The sequence below is a fragment of the Xenopus tropicalis genome, chromosome 1, assembly GCF_000004195.4.
Source record: "Xenopus tropicalis strain Nigerian chromosome 1, UCB_Xtro_10.0, whole genome shotgun sequence".
In the NCBI taxonomy this organism is placed as follows: Eukaryota; Metazoa; Chordata; class Amphibia; order Anura; family Pipidae; genus Xenopus; species Xenopus tropicalis.
The window spans coordinates 149995390-150015037 of record NC_030677.2 but is presented as its reverse complement, the minus strand read 5'-3'; the positions used below and the strand labels follow the sequence as shown (position 1 = coordinate 150015037).

At 37.0% G+C, this 19648-nt stretch overlaps 1 protein-coding gene across 2 annotated transcripts in view; it reads left to right on the top strand.

The window, feature by feature from the left end:
* The window catches only part of mn1 (meningioma (disrupted in balanced translocation) 1), a 45977-nt gene extending 26785 nt beyond the window's left edge, over positions 1–19192 (top strand). The window contains 1 exon segment of one of the 2 annotated variants that reach the window (NM_001100202.1): positions 18222–19192. In NM_001100202.1, the coding sequence (NP_001093672.1) occupies positions 18222–18406 (185 nt within the window). In that variant the 3' untranslated portion in view covers positions 18407–19192. 2 annotated transcript variants of the gene reach the window in all.
* The last annotated feature ends 456 nt before the right edge of the window (positions 19193–19648 follow it).

Sequence of the window (19648 nt, the reverse complement as noted above, 5' to 3'; positions counted from 1 at the left end):
ACAAAAAAATATGGTATCAACAAGGGTACTGCCCCCTTAGCTCAATCAGCAACCCAGCTAAACACAAAGAGTTAAAAACCTTCAAAACTATGATTTATATTGAATATAAAGAGCAATGATGAAGATGAATTTGGGAGCGGGCTAGGGCACTGGAGGGTCTGGTTGCGGGAGGCCTAATTTGCACACAAAGGACAGAGGGTGCTAGTCTGGAGGGATCCATGGCACCCGACTCGAGTATAAGCCGAGGGTGACTTTTTCAGCACATTTTTGGTGCTGAAAAACTAGGCTTATACTCGAGTATATACAGTATATACCGGGATTCACACTATGGATGAGTGCGGTGACAGTGTTTTTGAGGTATATATATATAAAATCCATAGATTTTCAGCACACCATACCTGCAACACGAGTGACCTGGTGACCACTTTGTGCCAAATTATCCAAAATCCAAATGAGAATAGGTGCACACAAGGATTTTTGAAAGATAAAAATTTACTTTTATTTAATCACATCATTGTATTGTCCCTGGGGGTGGCCCATTGTACTTAACATGGCAATTTTTACCCAAGGCACGTACTACAGGTATCGGACCCCTTATCCGGAAACCCATTATCCAGAAAGTTCTGAATTACATTGTTTGGAGGTATAGATTTCCTTTAAACCCATTACTAGCAGGTTATAATAAAATATTTTAAAAAAAGATCAGCATGATCAGCATTAACCCAAAATTACCAAAAACAGAACAGTAATTTTGCAAATTATGTGGATTTTTTATTTTAGTTTTTATAACAGCATTTATAACATTTGGCTCATTAATCTTGAAAGATTAAGAACGGTGTGCTTATAAGGTGTAATCATAGAGAGAATGGATTTATTAACCTGTATGCTGTTTTCTATAATAGCCAACCCATGTTTTTATTCAAAAGCTGCTTCGCCTCCCAAATGATTAAGCCAGTAGTATGACCACATTTTTCTGATAAAAATAGCAAAGGAATCTTTACCATGACCTTTTCAGTGCTTCTTGCTCATGGAGTTTAGAATACACTGTAGACAGGCAAAAGCTAAGCTAATTACAGACATGCAAGCTTTTCTAGACTGCCCCATATCATATCTGCTGATGCACCGGAAAGTCATATTGCAAAACATTAAGGTACAGTCTGCTGGATCTAAGCCTGCAATGGGCTGCTCAACATTCCCCTCCTTGACAGGGGTGTTCATTGGAGAATGCAGCCTGCAGTGTTCATGAGCCAGTGTCTCAGCTGACACTCACTCATCTGGCTGCATTGACAGGGGAATGCTCCCAGGCATTTTCAGAGACACCCACCTGGCCCTTGCCTAAAGGTTTGGAGCCACAAAAAAGGTCACAGACTCTTTTAGTGAAATTTTATGCAGCGTGCAACATTTTTTATGCACTTATTTACACACATTCGTCCTAACAACACAAGAATAATATAATTCAACTGTTACATTATGTTGTTTTCATCTGACAGTTGTGATAATGCAACTAGAAGACTGTATCAGTATTATTTATTAATATAAACTGTATAGGCATAAACATTTGCTTACAACTTATGTAAAATGGTCAAGAAATAAGGAAAGAACATAAATTCATCCCAATACTGTTTTTAGACTGACTCTGTATTTAGTGATTTCAATATCACATTAATATGGTATTCAACATAGATACTTTTCTCAGCATTATTGACTTGAGAACAACACAACATTCCTTGGTTTATTTTGGGTCTGAATGGCTGATTATGGCTAGTTACATAGATTGCAGTGAAATTGTTAAACTGTTTCATTTTTATATCTTTGATGTCTCTACTAATATATAGCACAAATGGAAAGCATTGCTTATACAGGTAGGTACATAAAGATAAAATACCTCCATCTGCCAACTATCATAGATGAAATGGGGTGTTTTACCATTGGTGGCATCTGTAAGAAATGAACAAAATGATCAAATTCCTGTGCTTCCAACTTAGGTCCAATACGAGAGTACCGTTCATTTGTCCCATTATAGGTTACGAGTATCATATGAAAACGACACAGGCTCTTGTAATCAGGCCGCTGTCTGTGTTTCTCAGTTCTTGTATTTATTACTTCCCTTTTTTCTTGAGCCCTTTTGATAAAGAACATGATAAAAATGTAATTTAAAGTAACGTCATTCTTGATATTGGAACATTTCACAAGTTCATGAACCCTTGCCAAATGTCTGCTATGTTGGCCCAAGGAAAACCTTCAGCAAGGTGGCTGCCAGTTATATCTCACTGTGGAGAAACAAAATAAGCCCAACCCCTTTTTTATCCTTATCCTTTTTTCCTTCCTGAAAGGAAGAAATATTTTAAAGTAGAACCAATGCATCATTCATTATTATTGGTAGAGTTTCACAACTCATTTGCCCACAAACAAAAACCTTTCCTGTTCTGATGGTGTAACCTATTTCCTAACCCATGTTGGAGAGTTCTGTCGGGCAAATCTTTGTATTTACTGTGAATATATTTGTACTTTCTCTTGTAGTGCATGGCATCCATCTCCTTTATCTCTTTGTTTCACACACATATAGAAACATTGAATTTTAAAGCCAAACTGAAGACAGCAAATGTAGCCATTTACTGCCAGTAATGGGTTAACAAAGTAGTCCAACATCATTATTATTTATTAGTATAGAGCCAGCAAGTTATGAGACTTATTATAAATTAGCAAACAAGGGTTGCAGACGGAAACAGGAGGATTGGAGTGTTCTGTTCAGCACAGAATATGTGATCTTTTTACACATGGAAGCTTTACAGTGGTATTGATGGTATGGAAATTGGCAGAATTCCTATTATTTCAGCCTGTACATATGTTGTTATATCTGTGGGTGAGGTGCTATTGTGACACCAATTCTGAACATGTGTATTTCTCCCAGTATGAAAGCACTGTTTATAAAGGAACGTGAGCCAGAATTGTGCCTACATTAACTCCAGTGGATAGTAAATGTGCATAGAAAAAAAGACTATTTGGTAAAATTCCATTAGAACATACTATGTTTACATGGTTTCTTATGTGTAGGTGTGGTCTCACAGCTGTTCCAATAATATTGCATTTTACACAGTTTTATAAATATGCCCCTTATAAGTACAGTTAACGTTTTCTATATTTTTATATGAATGGGACCTAAAACACCACCTGATTTTCAAACAAGTCCTAAAAGTAGATTAAGAAAACCTAATTAAGCAAATGAAACAAAGAAATTATATTTGGTCATGTATTTATTAAAAAAAAAAAAAAAGAAGTATCCAATAACATATCTACATGTGGCAAAAGTAAGTTGTTTTAGTCAGTGGAATGATAATGAGGTGTAAGTGAGAGACCCTGTTTTATTTAAAGATCAGGGATCCAGCAAAGGCTGATTAGGCATACAACACATTTGTGGATATGTTTCATGGCTCAAACAAAGGAGGTGTCTTAGGACTTCAAAAAAAGAGTTTTTGATGCCCATAAAGCTGGAAAAAATTACAAGACTCCACCAATCAACAGTCAGACAGATTGTGCACAAATGTAGGAAATTCAAGACTGTTGTTACCCTACTGACAACTACAACTGCAAGGTGTGTAATAGTCCGAGAGGTTACAAATGGTACCTTCTAAGCAACTAAGAGTCTGTCGCATATTGGCAAATATTGATGTTCATGAATCCACCATCAGGAAAACAGTTAATAGCAATGGTGTGTATGGCAGGGTAGCAAGGAGAAAGTCACTGCTTTAAATATTACTGGCCATCTACAGTTTGCTAAAGATCATGTGAACAAACCAGAAGGATACTGGAATAAAGTTTTGTGGATGGATGAAACCAAAATAGAACTTTTTGACTTTAATGAAGAATGTTACATTTGGAGAAAGAAAAAACATTCCAGCATAAGAACCATATGCCATCTGTGAAACATGGTGGTGGGAGTGTTTTGGTTTGGGCCTGTTGTGCTGCATCCGGGTATAGACAACTTGCCCTCACTGATGGAACAATGAAGTCTGAACGCAAGGTAGCAGCCCGCAGTAGATATCAGAATAGCACTCAATAGTAGGAATTCCAAGTCCGGCTTGGGACTCCTTTAGATATATGGGAGTAGGAGAAACAATAGGTTATCTGAAAGCAGTTCTAATGTGTAGCGCTGGATCTTTCTGAAAGCTCAGGCACAATGCACTGAGATAGCTGCCTACACACCAATATTACAACTAAAAAAATACATTTGTTGGTTCAAAAATAAAACTTTTAATGGTAGAGTGAATTATTTGCTATGTAAAGAAATAAAAAGTATAGCATAAAAATCATGACAGGATGTACAAATGACTTCCACTGCCCACACTGCGAGTCTTAGCTACTCAGAACACGGCAAAAGCAGAATATAAAATCTGTAACCAAAATAACAAATCGTCTAACAATCAGGGCTTAAAGGCAAACGTGGTCAAGGACAAAAATCCTCACAGCCAATCAGTCCAGTCTGTTTACCCAAACAAATTTATAAAAATATAGCTTCTGGAACTCCAGCCTGCACTGTGCACACACAGAATCTTTGACTGTATCCAGCTTTGTGTCCTTGCTACACAAAAAATAGAAAAAAAAGAAGTGTTGAGAGTCTGCTTCCCATATTGGACAGTACATCATTAAGGAAAGGGGGGGGGGAGTATGTTAATATTTCTGAAGTGTCTGTGTGCTACTAGATAAACATAAGGACTGCTATCTGGCATCTAATTGACTTATTAAAATGTCATTGGCTAATCTTTGTGCCTTTAGCTAACTAACGTGTGTTATCAGCCACAGGGCTTTGTTGTTTGGATCAACAATATGGCTTTCTGAACCATTAGTAAGGGGATATAAAAAAAAGAAATTCTTGCACCGGTTTTCCTAACCCCACTGGTCCTTCACGTATGCACAAGCCCAAAGGTGCTCCTCTGTCCCAAATGGAGCAAATGCTATAAAATGATCTGTTCAGACTAGTTTGGGAGAGATTGTTTTGTTCCATAGACTTTTCTTCCTCTTTCTCTTGTCTGCTAGTGAGAAGCAGAGTGGAAATGTCAAGGGTCAGACAGAAGGAGGGGTAGCAGGTTAGAGGCAGCTACAAACCCAGTGTGAGAAATCTGAAACGTGTGGAGTAGCTTAACTGTTTCCTCTCCAGCTGGTTCTCCAGCAGCGGAGCTAAGCTATATATCACTTGCACTGGCTGAATAGCATACAACTTCAATGTTCTCTGGGATTTTTTTTTTCCACTTCTACTGCATAATTTTTCCAGTTGGTTTTACAGGCTAGAAGCCATTTTCCCCTTTAACAACAAATATAATATCGCATTATGGTTCTTTCAAGCTGTTATTAATATTCAAAAGTAATAAAATGAATGTGATAAAACCAAATGCCTGTGACCTCCGTGCAGTTACGATCGGAATAGCTAAACAGATCATCTTCCAAGAATAGATACTAAGTGATACTAGAAGCATTCTTCACCGCGTGAGGACAGTTGCGAATGTCTTAAATTGGATGAATAATCCATAAAGTATTCAAAAGTAATGTCTGTTTATATTTTACAAGGTTGCTTTCCTGCTCATGGGCCCCCTGTTTGATGTTAAGACGAAAACATTTCATTGTAACTGTTTCCACAGAACTATTTCTAGGGAAAGAAAGGAAGAAATAGCAGAGCTAAAGTTAACCCTGCTGGCTTTGGGAGAGAATTCAGGCTTAGGCACATGAATAGCACATACTACACAAAGTCACAAATGGAGCCCCACATCCCTTATTTTAGAATCCAGGACCTTTCCACAACCTAAATACGCACACAGCATTGTCTATGTAGGTCATGGAGCTAAAATGGAATTAAAGATGCCCCCTCTAGCATTTCTTCCTGGCCATTCATGAATCCCAGCAACTGAGGAAAAGAAAAAAACAACAACTTTTAACTAGCAATTAATTAGCCTCCATGTGCAATCTAGCATTGCATAGCAGTGTAATTAGTTTGTGCTGGGATGATTCAAATGAGATATTTAAAGGTAATCTGCATTAGTAGGATTTATTTATTCATCACTTTTCTATTAATGTTTGGGCATAGTTTATTCTGCACTGTGCATTTGTTTATTATTTAGTGGGAGCTGCTATACTGGTTGCTCTAATGATGAAAATTAGCCATGAAGAATGACTTTATACTTGTTTGGATTTACCAAGTTGTGCATTCCATTGCTGGCATGGATAACCAACTGGCTCAGCAACACTGAATTTTTAGCGTGCGTTATAAAGGAAATAACATAACCCCTATTGTAAGGATATTAAAAGTCACTGAGGGAGGGATTCTGTGACTATATGAAGACACAAGGCTACAGACTTTTATACAAGTATATGAATTCTGAGGTATAATACATAGGTTGTAAGATATAACTTAAAGGGAATGTGATTTATGTTGGTGTATTTAGAATTATATGAAAAAATTATATAAAAAATTACATTTAGTTATTGAATGAGTCTCCCAAGTTATTACACCAAAACATTCTATTGGTATCTATAAACTATGCAACCCAAGCTCATGTAAGGCTACTTCCCCCTTCACCTTCAGTCAAAATGTGACATGGTCCACTGAGCTCAGGCACTATATGCCCAAGTGCAGTAACCCATAGCAACTAATGGGATGTTTTCTATGAAACAGGAGAACAGTTAATGCTACTTGTTGATTAGTTGCTGTAGGTGATAAGAACAGTAGCAAGCATTGCACCTTATATTACATAACTCCCTATTTGTTTTAACACTCTAATGTGTATATGCAAATATAAGTTATCATAACTGTACAGTACACTTTATGTTACTGAGGAGTCCATGACCATCTAAAGGCACAAGGCCATACAGTCCTACGGATCATGGAAATTCTAAGCTGATGTCTAACGTGTTAATTTAGTAGGATGTCATTTATTTCTTATAATATACAAATTTCAGTGGGCCATTTGGCACAAGTGACATCACCAACCACTGACTTATATCACTAAGCGACATGTACAAAATGATTTTACAGGTTATTTATGGATCTTCTGAATGATACGTATATTAACTCCCAAGCACACTGCTGCTTGGTACTTCTGTAAGCTAAAAGAGTTGTTGCAGAGATTTCCTCGGTAATACTCTCTTGTGGATCATGTTAAATATTGGCACAGGCGGTGATCTTAGAGGCTTACAAAATTGTATTGCTTTATAATGCATAGAGCGTGTTTGTCAGCGTCAGGGTGGTGTAGGGTTCTCCCACAGATAAACAGATGGAACACTGCTAGTTGGTGTTCTGGAAGCACATCCATATTGATGTGCGTCTGGAGGGAAAACAAGTGGAAGGCATATTGTATGTGTGCAGCAGAGCTCCAGAACATACCTTATGGATCATTGTTATACAAATACTATGCATGAATACATACTTAAAAAAAAAATCTGCACATGACATTGTATATTACCAGCTGTTCATGAGAACATTCAACGGAAAATTATATGAAATCCATGGGAATAGTTTGGATATTTATTAATTACCACAGATAGAATGATTTGGGTTTCCATTCAAATGTAATCTCATAAAAACAAGCTTTATAGACCTGTTATGTACCCTGAGACAAGGTCAATTCAATTGAATCATTTGATTATACTGTAACATTGCTACTACTGACCTTTTGAATGCCTGTTACAATCATTGTGTATAAAACACCAATAAAAATTCAAGTTACAAAAAAAAACAAGTTTTACATATGCACATGGGTTATACATTTGCTCTTGTCCATACACATGTATAATATGTATAAATCACTTGTCTTTTGTAAGCAGCACCTTAAATTATCCTTCTTTGTAATGTACATGGACTATATATACAGTGGTGTGAAAAACTATTTGCCCCCTTCCTGATTTCTTATTCTTTTGCATGTTTGGCACACTTAAATGTTTCTGCTCATCAAACACATTTAACTATTAGTCAAAGATAACACAAGTAAACACAAAATGCAGTTTTTAAATGAGGGTTTTTATTATTTAGGGAGAAAAAAAATCCAAACCTACATGGCCCTGTGTGAAAAAGTAATTGCCCCCTGAACCTAATAACTGGTTGGGCCACCCTTAGCAGCAATAACTGCAATCAAGCGTTTGCGATAACTTGCAAAGAGTCTTTTACAGCGCTCTAGAGGAATTTTGGCCCACTCATCTTTGCAGAATTGTTGTAATTCAGCTTTATTTGAGGGTTTTCTAGCATGAACCGCCTTTTTAAGGTCATGCCACAACATCTCAATAGGATTCAGGTCAGGACTTTGACTAGGCCACTCCAAAGTCTTCATTTTGTTTTTCTTCAGCCATTCAGAGGTGGATTTGCTGGTGTGTTTTGGGTCATTGTCCTGCTGCAGCACCCAAGATCGCTTCAGCTTGAGTTGACGAACAGATGGCCGGACATTCTCCTTCAGGATTTTTTGGTAGACAGTAGAATTCATGGTTCCATCTATCACAGCAAGCCTTCCAGGTCCTGAAGCAGCAAAACAACCCCAGACCATCACACTACCACCACCATATTTTACTGTTGGTATGATGTTCTTTTTCTGAAATGCTGTGTTACTTTTACGCCAGATGTAACGGGACACGCACCTTCCAAAAGGTTCAACTTTTGTCTCGTCGGTCCACAAGGTATTTTCTCAAAAGTCTTGGCAATCATTGAGATGTTTTTTAGCAAAATTGAGACGAGCCTTAATGTTCTTTTTGCTTAAAAGTGGTTTGCGCCTTGGAAATCTGCCATGCAGGCTGTTTTTGCCCAGTCTCTTTCTTATGGTGGAGTCGTGAACACTGACCTTAATTGAGGCAAGTGAGGCCTGCAGTTCTTTAGATGTTGTCCTGGGGTCTTTTGTGGCCTCTCGGATGAGTTGTCTCTGCGCTCTTGGGGTAATTTTGGTCGGCCGGCCACTCCTGGGAAGGTTCACCACTGTTTTTGCCATTTGTGGATAATGGCTCTCACTGAGGTTCGCTGGAGTCCCAAAGCTTTAGAAATGGCTTTATAACCTTTACCAGACTGATAGATCTCAATTACTTTTGTTCTCATTTGTTCCTGAATTTCTTTGGATCTTGGCATGATATCTAGCTTTTGAGGTGCTTTTGGGCTACTTCTCTGTGTCAGGTAGCTCCTATTTAAGTGCTTTATTGATTGAAACAGGTGTGGCAGTAATCAGGCCTGGGGGTGACTACAGAAATTGATATTGAAATTGAAAATTGAAATTGATAAACCACAGTTAAGTTATTTTTTAACAAGGGGGGCAATCACTTTTTCACACAGGGCCATGTAGATTTGGAGTTTTTTTTCTCCCTTAATAACGTAAACCTTCATTTAAAAACTGCATTTTGTGTTCAATTATGTTATCTTTGACTAATAGTTAACGGTTTTTGATGAGCAGAAACATTTAAGTGTGCCAAACATGCAAAAGAATAAGAAATCAGGAAGGGGGCAAATAGTTTTTCACACCACTGTATATATGCCTTTTGAAATGATTTAGTTCTTTAAACCTCAAATTAAAAATTCCAATCTAAATTTGAGAAAGGTACATACATACAGGTGACAACACATTGCCTCCTATTTAGATTTATTGATAACACAATTGTAGTTTAATACTGCTGCTGACCTTTCTTGACTATGTATTTGGCATAGAACACAGATTTTTTTTTTTTTGCTGAATATAAAGATCAATTAGAGTGCCTGTCTAGAGGAAATATTCATTGTGCTATATAGCTTACAGCTGTAGAGGAAGAAAATAGCTCTAGTTAATGTATGCTGTCTATTTGCATGTACATTAAAACTCTTGCTTTTGGGAATTATTCTATAAATGAACAATACACTGTATTGTGCAGAAATAGCTAAACCCTTATGGACAATATTCTGGTGCACTCGTGCATGCACACATAAGCTTTGACACCGGCGCACACAGCAAATAGTGAAACAGTGGTTAGCGCTGTAGCCTTCCTTGGCTGGAGTCCTGAGTTTGATTCCAACTGCAAGGAGTTTGTATGTTCTACCCATGTATAAATGTACTTAATATGGCTTCAATGTGGCAAGGAATGATGTTAATAATAAGCAAATGCTGCATAAGATACTGGCACCATATAAAAAACACATGGTAGTAATAATACAATAAATTGTAGACAAAGTTGCTTTGGGAATACTTTCCTGGGAGACTTTTGCATGGAACTATTACATTGTACAATTTGCATTGCTTGGAAAGTTTTACTGAGATTACATTCACTGTGCCAAGTAATTCACAGAAGAGTTGTATTCCACACCAGTAAATCCTTTGTTAATATTTATCTAGTAATAGGGCAAGAATACTTGACTTTTTTTTGCTATTATAATTATGCTAAGTCAGCTCTGCCAATGCTTCTCTTTAGAAAATATGCTGTTCTTTGAGATATTTGAGATTTAGGCACAAAGCTGTTTTGCAGCTGTATGAAATATATGAAAATCTCTTGCCTTTGGTACAGATCATTACCCATGAGAGTCTGGATCCATTAGAAATGCAATATAACATGTCTCAAATGAACTCCTCCTCCTATAAGACTAGCATGGGTTGCAATGTGGTATACCTGAACCACCTGGAAATATTAATGTAATGCTTCTGTAATGCCTCCAGATTAGCACAAAAAAATCTGGCAGGTAATGAGGACCCAAAAACCAGGATATTTGTAGAGATGTTCTTTAATTGTTGTTATAACTGACAGAAGGTACAAGAAAATGTGTGTGAAATCTTAGACTGAGACTGTTCCTGATACATAGTTACATTGGGATGAAAACAGGCCCGGATTTGTGGAAAGGCCACAAAGGCCCGGGCCTAGGGCGGCATGCCGCCCCGCCGCAAGAAAATTTTTAAATTTGGCTCCCATACGGAGCAGTGGGGACCTCTCCCCACTGCTCCGTATGGGAGTTTAAAGGAGGGTTTGCGCATACGCACTGGGGAGCAGGCGCGTTTGCGCATGCGCACGGGGTCACGTTCGCGCATGCGCACTGGGGGCCGCGTTCGCGCATGCGCAGAGGGGGACAGACACAGGGGCTGCCTCGGGGCGCCTCACGGAGAAATCCGGCCCTGAATGAAAAAAGACCAGAGTCCATCAAGTTCAACCCTTCCAAGTAAACCCAGCACACACAAACCTATACTGACCTATCTATACACTCACATACATAAACCATATATACCAACATCAATACTAATATATGCATATGATAAAAGTGGAAATCTATCATAAGCATATTCTAATCATAAGTGTATGCAAGCCACTTGGCTTTCTTTATCGTCCTGTTACTACAAATATTGTATAAAATTAGATCAGTCATATAGATATATTATTTTTTCAATATATATGTGTGTGTATATATTTTATTTCTTTTATGCTTTTTGGAATATGCCATGATTATACTATGGTTAGTTTAGATTGCATTTTATAATTCATTGGCAGATCAATTAGGATGAACTTTAGGGTAAAACTACGTAGTGTGCAGGTTATTTTTAGAACTATGACTGAAAGACTGATATACCAACCCTTTCCTATATCTGTACCTCTTTTAGCTAGATGGGTAGGCCTTGACCAGTTCTGGACTGGGATTAAAAATAGGCCCTGGCATTTCAAGGACACAGAGGCCCAAAGAGCCCCCCACCCAGCCCCCCACCCAATGAATAGTAACTGTTTGTGTTTGTGGCATCTCATAGCAGGACTCCACAGTCTGGGTCTGGCCTTGATCGAATGTTAAACTGGAAATATCTGGAAACAAGTGGTTTAGACTATGGCCACAGCTTCTGGTAGTGGTAAGATGTACATCATTTTAGTTTACCCTAGGCTGCTAAGATTTGGTCTTTATTACAGAAATTAAACATATCTGTAATAAAGAACATAAGTATTTGATGTTTTTAGCACTTCATTGTAATATACAGTAAGAACGTATATAGACATATACTAGATAGATAGGTGCTACAGGCAGGCAGGATTTTCCTCCCTAAATAGCAATAGACATATTTAAGATCAAGTAATAACTGCGTATGCTTCTCCAGCATCCAATGTAATTTGTGGTGTGCCTCTGTAGCATGCTTCCAGTGTTAGCACACTGATATTTCTGCTGTTTTGCCAACTGGTAAAATTCATTGAACTCCTTTTAATTTTAGGGAAGAAAATATGCTAGGTTCTGTATAGCTGGAGTTTGCTACTTCTGGAAATACAAATTACAAGAATGCAATACGAGGACTGAATGATATTTCAAGGTAAAATAAATAGGAAAAAAAGATATGATTACCATTGCCAATAGAGAAAAAAGTATTTATTCTTCTACTCATATGGCTGTGAATTATAAACACACATTATAATCCATGTTTTTCTTGTGCAAATCGTGATCTTGCTTTCCAAACACTTACATTTTTTGTGATATGCTGACATCCAAACCAAGTCTATATTTCTATGCTAAATTCATATGTACAAATATAGCAGAATTCTAGATCTCTAGGTAAAACGAAGAATGAACATGTTGACGTTCTCCAATTTTGTCACATAGGAAGCCATTTTATTTCCTGGTGCTACGAACCATAAATCATTTTATATAAAATATATATATATTTAATGTACTGTATAGAAGATTTTGATAAACAATATCTTTTTAACATGGGAAAAATCTAAAAAATTTTGAAATATACCTTTTTCTATGACATATGGGTAAACTGTAGATAACAGCAAAGTATTGTCTCAAAATGTACACTTAGGGGCACATTTACTAATCCCCGAATCCGAATGGGAAAAAAACGGATTTGAAACGAAAATGTAGCGATTTTTTTCGTCGCGTCGAAAAAGTTGCGCAAAATATGAAACAATCGCGAAAATAACGATCATTGCGGAAAAAACGCATTTGTGCGCTTTCGGACGTTCGTGGATTAGTAAATGTGCCCCTTAGAATAAACTCAACATTTTGGACATACTTACTTTATAAGGATCTCAATACATAAATGCAGTTTGAGAACAAAGGAAGCCTTGGGCATATACCATACAATTACATACACTATGTACTTGTTATTATTCACAGGTTCTTAAAAACAGTGATAGGACATTACCTAGGGGCTGATTTACTAACCCACGAATCCGACCCGAATTGGAAAAGTTCCGACTTGAAAACGAACATTTTGCGATTTTTTCGTATGTTTTGCGATTTTTTCGGCTTCTTTACGAATTTTTCGTTACCAATACGATTTTTGCGTAAAAACGCGAGTTTTTCGTATCCATTACGAAAGTTGCGTAAAAAGTTGCGCTTTTTTCGTAGCGTTAAAACTTACGCGAAAAGTTGCGCATTTTTCGTAGCGTTAAAACTTAAAAGGTGCAAAGTTTCGCGTAAGTTTTAACGCTACGAAAAATGCGCAACTTTTCGCGTAAGTTTTAACGCTACAAAAAAAGCGCAACGTTTTACGCAACTTTCGTAATGGATACGAAAAACTCGCGTTTTTACGCAAAAATCGTATTGGTAACGAAAAATTCGTAAAGAATCCGAAAAAATCGCAAAACATACGAAAAAATCGCAAAATACCAATCATTACGAAAAAAACGCAATCGGACTCATTTCGACCCGTTCGTGGGTAAGTAAATCAGCCCCCTAGTCTCAGTTGTCATTATTCAGGTAACTAGAAGAGAACTAGACATTTGTAGGCTATGGAACATATCAATGCCTGGAACATCACTGAACAGTGCAGCTGTGTGTGCTTGTTGCACCACAAAGAGTCAGGATCCTGGCCCATTTGTAATACCCTCGTACCAGCCCCATCCCCAATCCTGCCCATTTCTGAAGTAATTATAGGTGTTTGATCTGGGTTTGAGTTACAAAGTTACAGAGTTAAATTGGGATGAAAAAAGACCAAAGTCCATCAAGTTGAACAATTTCAAAGAAACCCCAGTGCACACACATACACCCCTACCAACTTGTCTATACACTCACATACATAAACCATATATACCAACATCAATACTAACTGTAGATTTTAGTATCACAATAGCCTTGGATATTATGCTTGTTTATGAAATTATCCAAGCCACTATTTTAGGGTTGGGGGAATGGACACAGATTGGCAAGCAGTGCATTAGTATTGGGTGCAGACCTTTAATGTGGAGGGCTGCATACTGGACATCTAAGATTTAAGGTTTAATAATACAGTTGCATGCCATTATACACGTATATTTGCCTGCTATAAATATAATTGCATGAATATTAGTTTACTAAAATGTGTATTTTTAGTTGCACATTTAAGTCATTCAAATTTACAATTTGCAAGTGATAAGGCTAGAGCTACAAATAATACTATGCACTTGAGTTTTTTGAAATGGACATTTCTTTTTCTCCTTCTATGAGCAAACTTTACTTAAAAGAAAATGGTGCAAATGAATTCCTCGAGAAAAATGGTAGATTCTGATTTTGTGATGTATGTAGACAGAACGTTATCTGCCCAGACCAATATGTCATACTGTCAGCTTGTAGATTTGTCAAAGGAAAACAAAAAAAACCACACACACACACACATGAACACACACCTCTCCTAAGGCAACAGAGATGGGTGAAAATATTCTGGACACAGTTCTCTTTCAGCCTCAGGAAAGTTGGAAATGGCTTTGGATTTACATATGCAGACAGAAATGAAGGTTGAGTTGCTGAGTTGTTGGGCATAATATAACTAATTGTTATCATGGTCTGAGGCTGCTTCAAATATACCATTGGATATTTGATCCAAATGAACTAACGTTACCTTAACAAGATCACTAGCAAACAGAGCTGTTCATGGTTGACTGCTTATTGGGGAATGGCCGCTACACTCTGAGCTCATGCTGTGAGAGTGTCCCGGCAGCCAAGGAGCAGTAGCTGACGGTTTGTCAGAGCCTTTGTCAAAGTGTAAGGGACGAGCCCTGAGGCCAATAGCCTTTCTAGGGATCCTCACCTCCTGTTTGTCATTTTAATCTTAAGAGCATGCAGAAAGAATGGAGCCGATTCTTCGCCAGACCTTTACAAAGCTGCACTTCTTCTCAGTCCTCTCCTTTGATTCTGATTTTTTGTGACAAAAACAGTACACAAAGACTAACAAAAATGTGTCCTTTTTTTTAGCTTTGTGCTTCCTGGTATAATAGTAGATTCACTGGGAATCTACTCAATAAAGACTTGTCTACTATGAATATAATGCATGTTTAAAAAGTATTTGTATTTATAATCAATATAATCTATAATTTTGCTCATGTTTTTGAGGCTGTAGAGGATCTATTGAGAAGGAAATAAGCATGTTATTATTGCATAGCTGAATAGCTTGGTCTTTAAGTCAGTTCTTAACCCTTTCCCATCCTGTGAACAAAGATCTGCTTTACACCAAGACAGTAATAAGGTTTGGTGTAAGTTTGCTAAAGTTCAAAATACTCTCACTCATGAAGGGCTTATTTAGATACTTAATATTAAATTCATGTTAACTTTTTTGTGACTTATGCTGTTCATATTATTATTCTATTACACTTGCTTGTTAAAGCAAGTATTATAAGATGTATTGTAAGATCCCTGTTTGTTATATTAATGTAAAGTGCTGCGTAACTTGCTGGTGCTATATGAATAAATGTTGATAATAACTGGGAACCAATGCACGTATACTGGATGTGGGTTACATATATACATATTCTGTCCTATATTATCCTTAACTTAATATCATAAAATTCAAAAGTCATAGCTACCTGTAGGATTCTATGGGTTGTGCTACTGTAGTTGGGGGTGGCAAAATAAAATTAAATACATGGCAATACCCATGTAACTTAAAAATGCATTTTGTTTAGACCTTTCAAAGACTTTTTGGCTAATATCAATCGTAAATGATCAAGCCTGAAATAATTCTATTTCTTCCCATTTCCATCCTGGTTTTCTGCATTCTTACACACTGTATCATTATACAAGCACCAGCAGCTCAGACTGTCTCTTCATTTACTGATTCTATCTTCAAGACTTGTCACTTTAACTCACGGAAATATGCCCCTTTCTCTCTGTGTCTCCTGCAGCATCATGAACTTGGTTGCTATGCTTTTTTTATTATTGCTTATAGCAACCTTCATCTCCTTTTACTAACGGCCTCAGTGCCTTTCACCTTGACAGTCTTTCCTTAATGAAGAAGCAACAGTAGATATTAGAAGCAGGATGTAGAAAGGGGAGCCCTTCCTGAATATGTCCAAATTATAAAGGCAGGCCAGTTCATGAATATACAGAACATCAGTGATGTCCAACATGCAACCCTCCAGCTGCGGTTAAACTACTACAGCATCCCACCTTCAGTTCAGTCATTGGTGTAAGGCTGCAGTTTGGACATCTCTGCTGTCACGCTATGTATTATGTCCTTATACTTTTATCTGCCCCCTCCAAGAGGTCCCTTTTATTCTGGAGATTCTCTTTTTGCCCTGCTCTAAAACCAAGCCAGTGTATATTGCAGAAAAAATATATATTGCTTTTCATGATTCAGAATATCATTAGTAGTTGCCATATTGAAAAGGTTGGTTACATAACATATTCATATTTATGGGATTTCTAGATAAAGCGCACTATATTCTGTAATGCATAGTTATGCTGCAAAGCTTAAGTTGAAACCATGTCTTTATATATTCCTAAAGCTAAATATATATGTATTTTCTTCCCCCGAGGAATGCTCTTTTGCCATTTTTATGTGTTCTCTAATCGCATAAGTTCATCTTGTTAAACAAAATATGGCTAAAATACAGTTTCCAAGGTTCCCTTGGAATTGTTATTTCACTGGGTTCACTGGAGCAGAAAAGCAGAAGTACTTACGCTATCTTTCACTGTAAACCTGTTATCTCAGGCTTTCCTTCCCCTTTGCAGCTCCATGCTACATTACATGCCATGCATATTTAAAAGATGCGGTAAAATGAATTTATCACTGCTGCCTGCAAGATAACAAATGTTTGAAACCTACACATGCATTAACTCTTTAGCAGCCCCGAGCAAGGGCTCTGTTCTGCTTAAAATAAACAAGCTTTTCTTCTTTGGAATCTCGGTAAAGTGAGAAACACGAAATTAGGAACGCCATGGGTTTCTCTAATGAAGAAATTGCAGATGCTGGTAGGCATCAGAAATACAATCTGCACTTGTCTCTAGGCAGGGCAGGGATGGCATCTGTATTATAACGTTTCTTACAAGCTGCAATGTAAACATGTTTAACAGTACTTAATATTAATTCCAGTTCAAAATAAAAAGTTATTTTCATGTTTGATATAATGAATCACATAAGTTTCCAATCCAATCATTTCTTTTCAGGTGGGAAAGATAAAGAAGCAACAGAGGGATGGACTGATAATGTATAATCTTGCCCAAGCTTAGAGTAATTAAAAAATATTTTGGTTTACAATACAGTATTAAGAATTGGTTTAGTTAGTGTTTAACCCTTAATTTTTGGCTTATGTAGGGAATTGTGGACACTGAAACTTAAATAGAGTACACTAGAGCTTGGATTTTAATTCAGAATAAACAACAGTTTGAGGAGAGTTTCTTAGAAGAATTATAGATTTAGGCTTTATATTAATGAAGCAAGTCCTTGATTTTTGTGTGCCCTAATGGCTAATGGGAGTGTTTTAGGTTAGAGTGGACAGTGAGGTTGTGGAATGCTCCACTGGGTGATGTTGTGATGGCCAATTCCATTAATGCCTTTAAGATGGGACTTAGATGACTTCTTGGATATATATATATGCTCGTGTTCATATGGAGGAGTTAAATTTGATGCACTGTTGTCTTTTTTGACCCAAATTAACTATGTAAATAATTATGTGCCTGACACTGGGAAAGTAAATTACATTCTCTCATTATAATCCTTGTGTTATTAGGATCATGTTGAACATAGGTGAAAATTGCTTCTGTTTGATATTGAAGTTCTGTTGTGAAAAGGATTTTTTATATGTAAAGAAGCAAGTGCTGTATAGGAATTTGACTGTTCCCTCTCCTTATATATATATATATATATATATATATACATAGACACAAACAATAATCTTCTGTTCTTCTTATTTGCAAATGGTTTATGGCATTTTGTTTTATAGTGGTTCTTTCTAAATCTTATCATGTTGCTAAATGTATTATTATTATATATTATGTATGTAGCATTTATTGTGGCAGTTATCTGAAAAGTTCTAAAAAAAAAGCAAATTTTTAATGTGTTGTCATATTTTTCTTCTAGCCCTTGATCTTCCCCAGAACAAGACCTCAGCAGCGGCACAAAATGGAAGCCATTTACAATGCCTCTCCGTTCATTGCACAGATGACATTGGAGAGACAAAGGGTAGGACTCCTGTTCCTACGTGGAGATCCCTTCATTCTGACATCTCCAACAGATTTGGGACTTTTGTTGCTGCCCTCACTTGAAAACTGTTGAAGAAAAACATATTTTTGGTTTCCTTTTACTACAGGGCCACTAATGATAGGTGGACTATTTTGTCTTCGGTTGGTACCTGTTTAGTGGCATATGGATTTCCAAGGCTTAATTTAAAGTAAACCTCATATTTTTTAAAACTTTTGCCACAGTATGATACCAGTGTTAATTCTTCTTCATCCAACAGTATCTATGCTTCACTTTCCTCTCTAGTAATTCCCTATGTAAATCTGGCAAAGCGACTATGGGTTAGAGGAGGGCTTTTTGTATGTCTAAATGGTGTATGTTATCTGCTTTATTTTGTGTTACATGGCTTGTTTTATGAGAAAAACAATTTTTGACCCCCCCCCTCCATCAAACTAATAACCAAACATGTTTACTGTAAAAACAAATATACATTTGTGATCCTTCAGTTCATACATTTATACCAAGAGGCTCAAATTCATTAAAGTTGTAATTGTTTTGCACACATAACCATACAAATGATGCTAACGTGTTGTTTGTCAGGTGTCAACCATATATTCTCTATCAAAAGAGATTATGGCAATGCTAAAATATATATATATATATTTATGGTCAAATTATTTGGTGCTCATGTAATGACAGTGCCCTTTAAAACAAGGATCTTTGGTTTTTAATCCTTCAGTGAAGCTGAACTAGATGAAAACATCAGCATCCTGTGCTGCTCAGCAATGGTCTGACAAATCCATGCAAAATAGAATGATTTTCTTCATAAATATGATGGGGGTAAAGATTGTCAATAAATGCTATAATTACGGTATGTTTGTTTGCTTATGGTGCTTATCATTTCTGAGTTCCAGCTATAGTCCTATTCTTTGAGCATTCAAATGGATGAGATCTTACAACAAGGCATAAGAGCCTGAAAATTCCCATCTTTAGTCACAACCAAGTTTTTAGTTCTTCGTTTTAATGTTAGAATATCCCTAATCACTGTTTTACATGATATGCAAGGGGACATTAATTAAAGCCTACGATTATTCACATATTTGGTGAGCCTGGTAAATAGCATTTTGGCTAGGGGCAGTGCTGGGAGATGTAGAGTAAATAACAAATTGTACCTGCCCATCTTGTCCCATCATTATTGCTTGCTACAGGCTTTTCCAGGCACAGCTATAGGTGCTGTTTTGCTATATTTACAGTCAAATGGAACATTTATGATACAAGATTTTTTTTCTTCACATTTTGCGCCCTCTCAGTTTGCAGGGTCCCGTGCT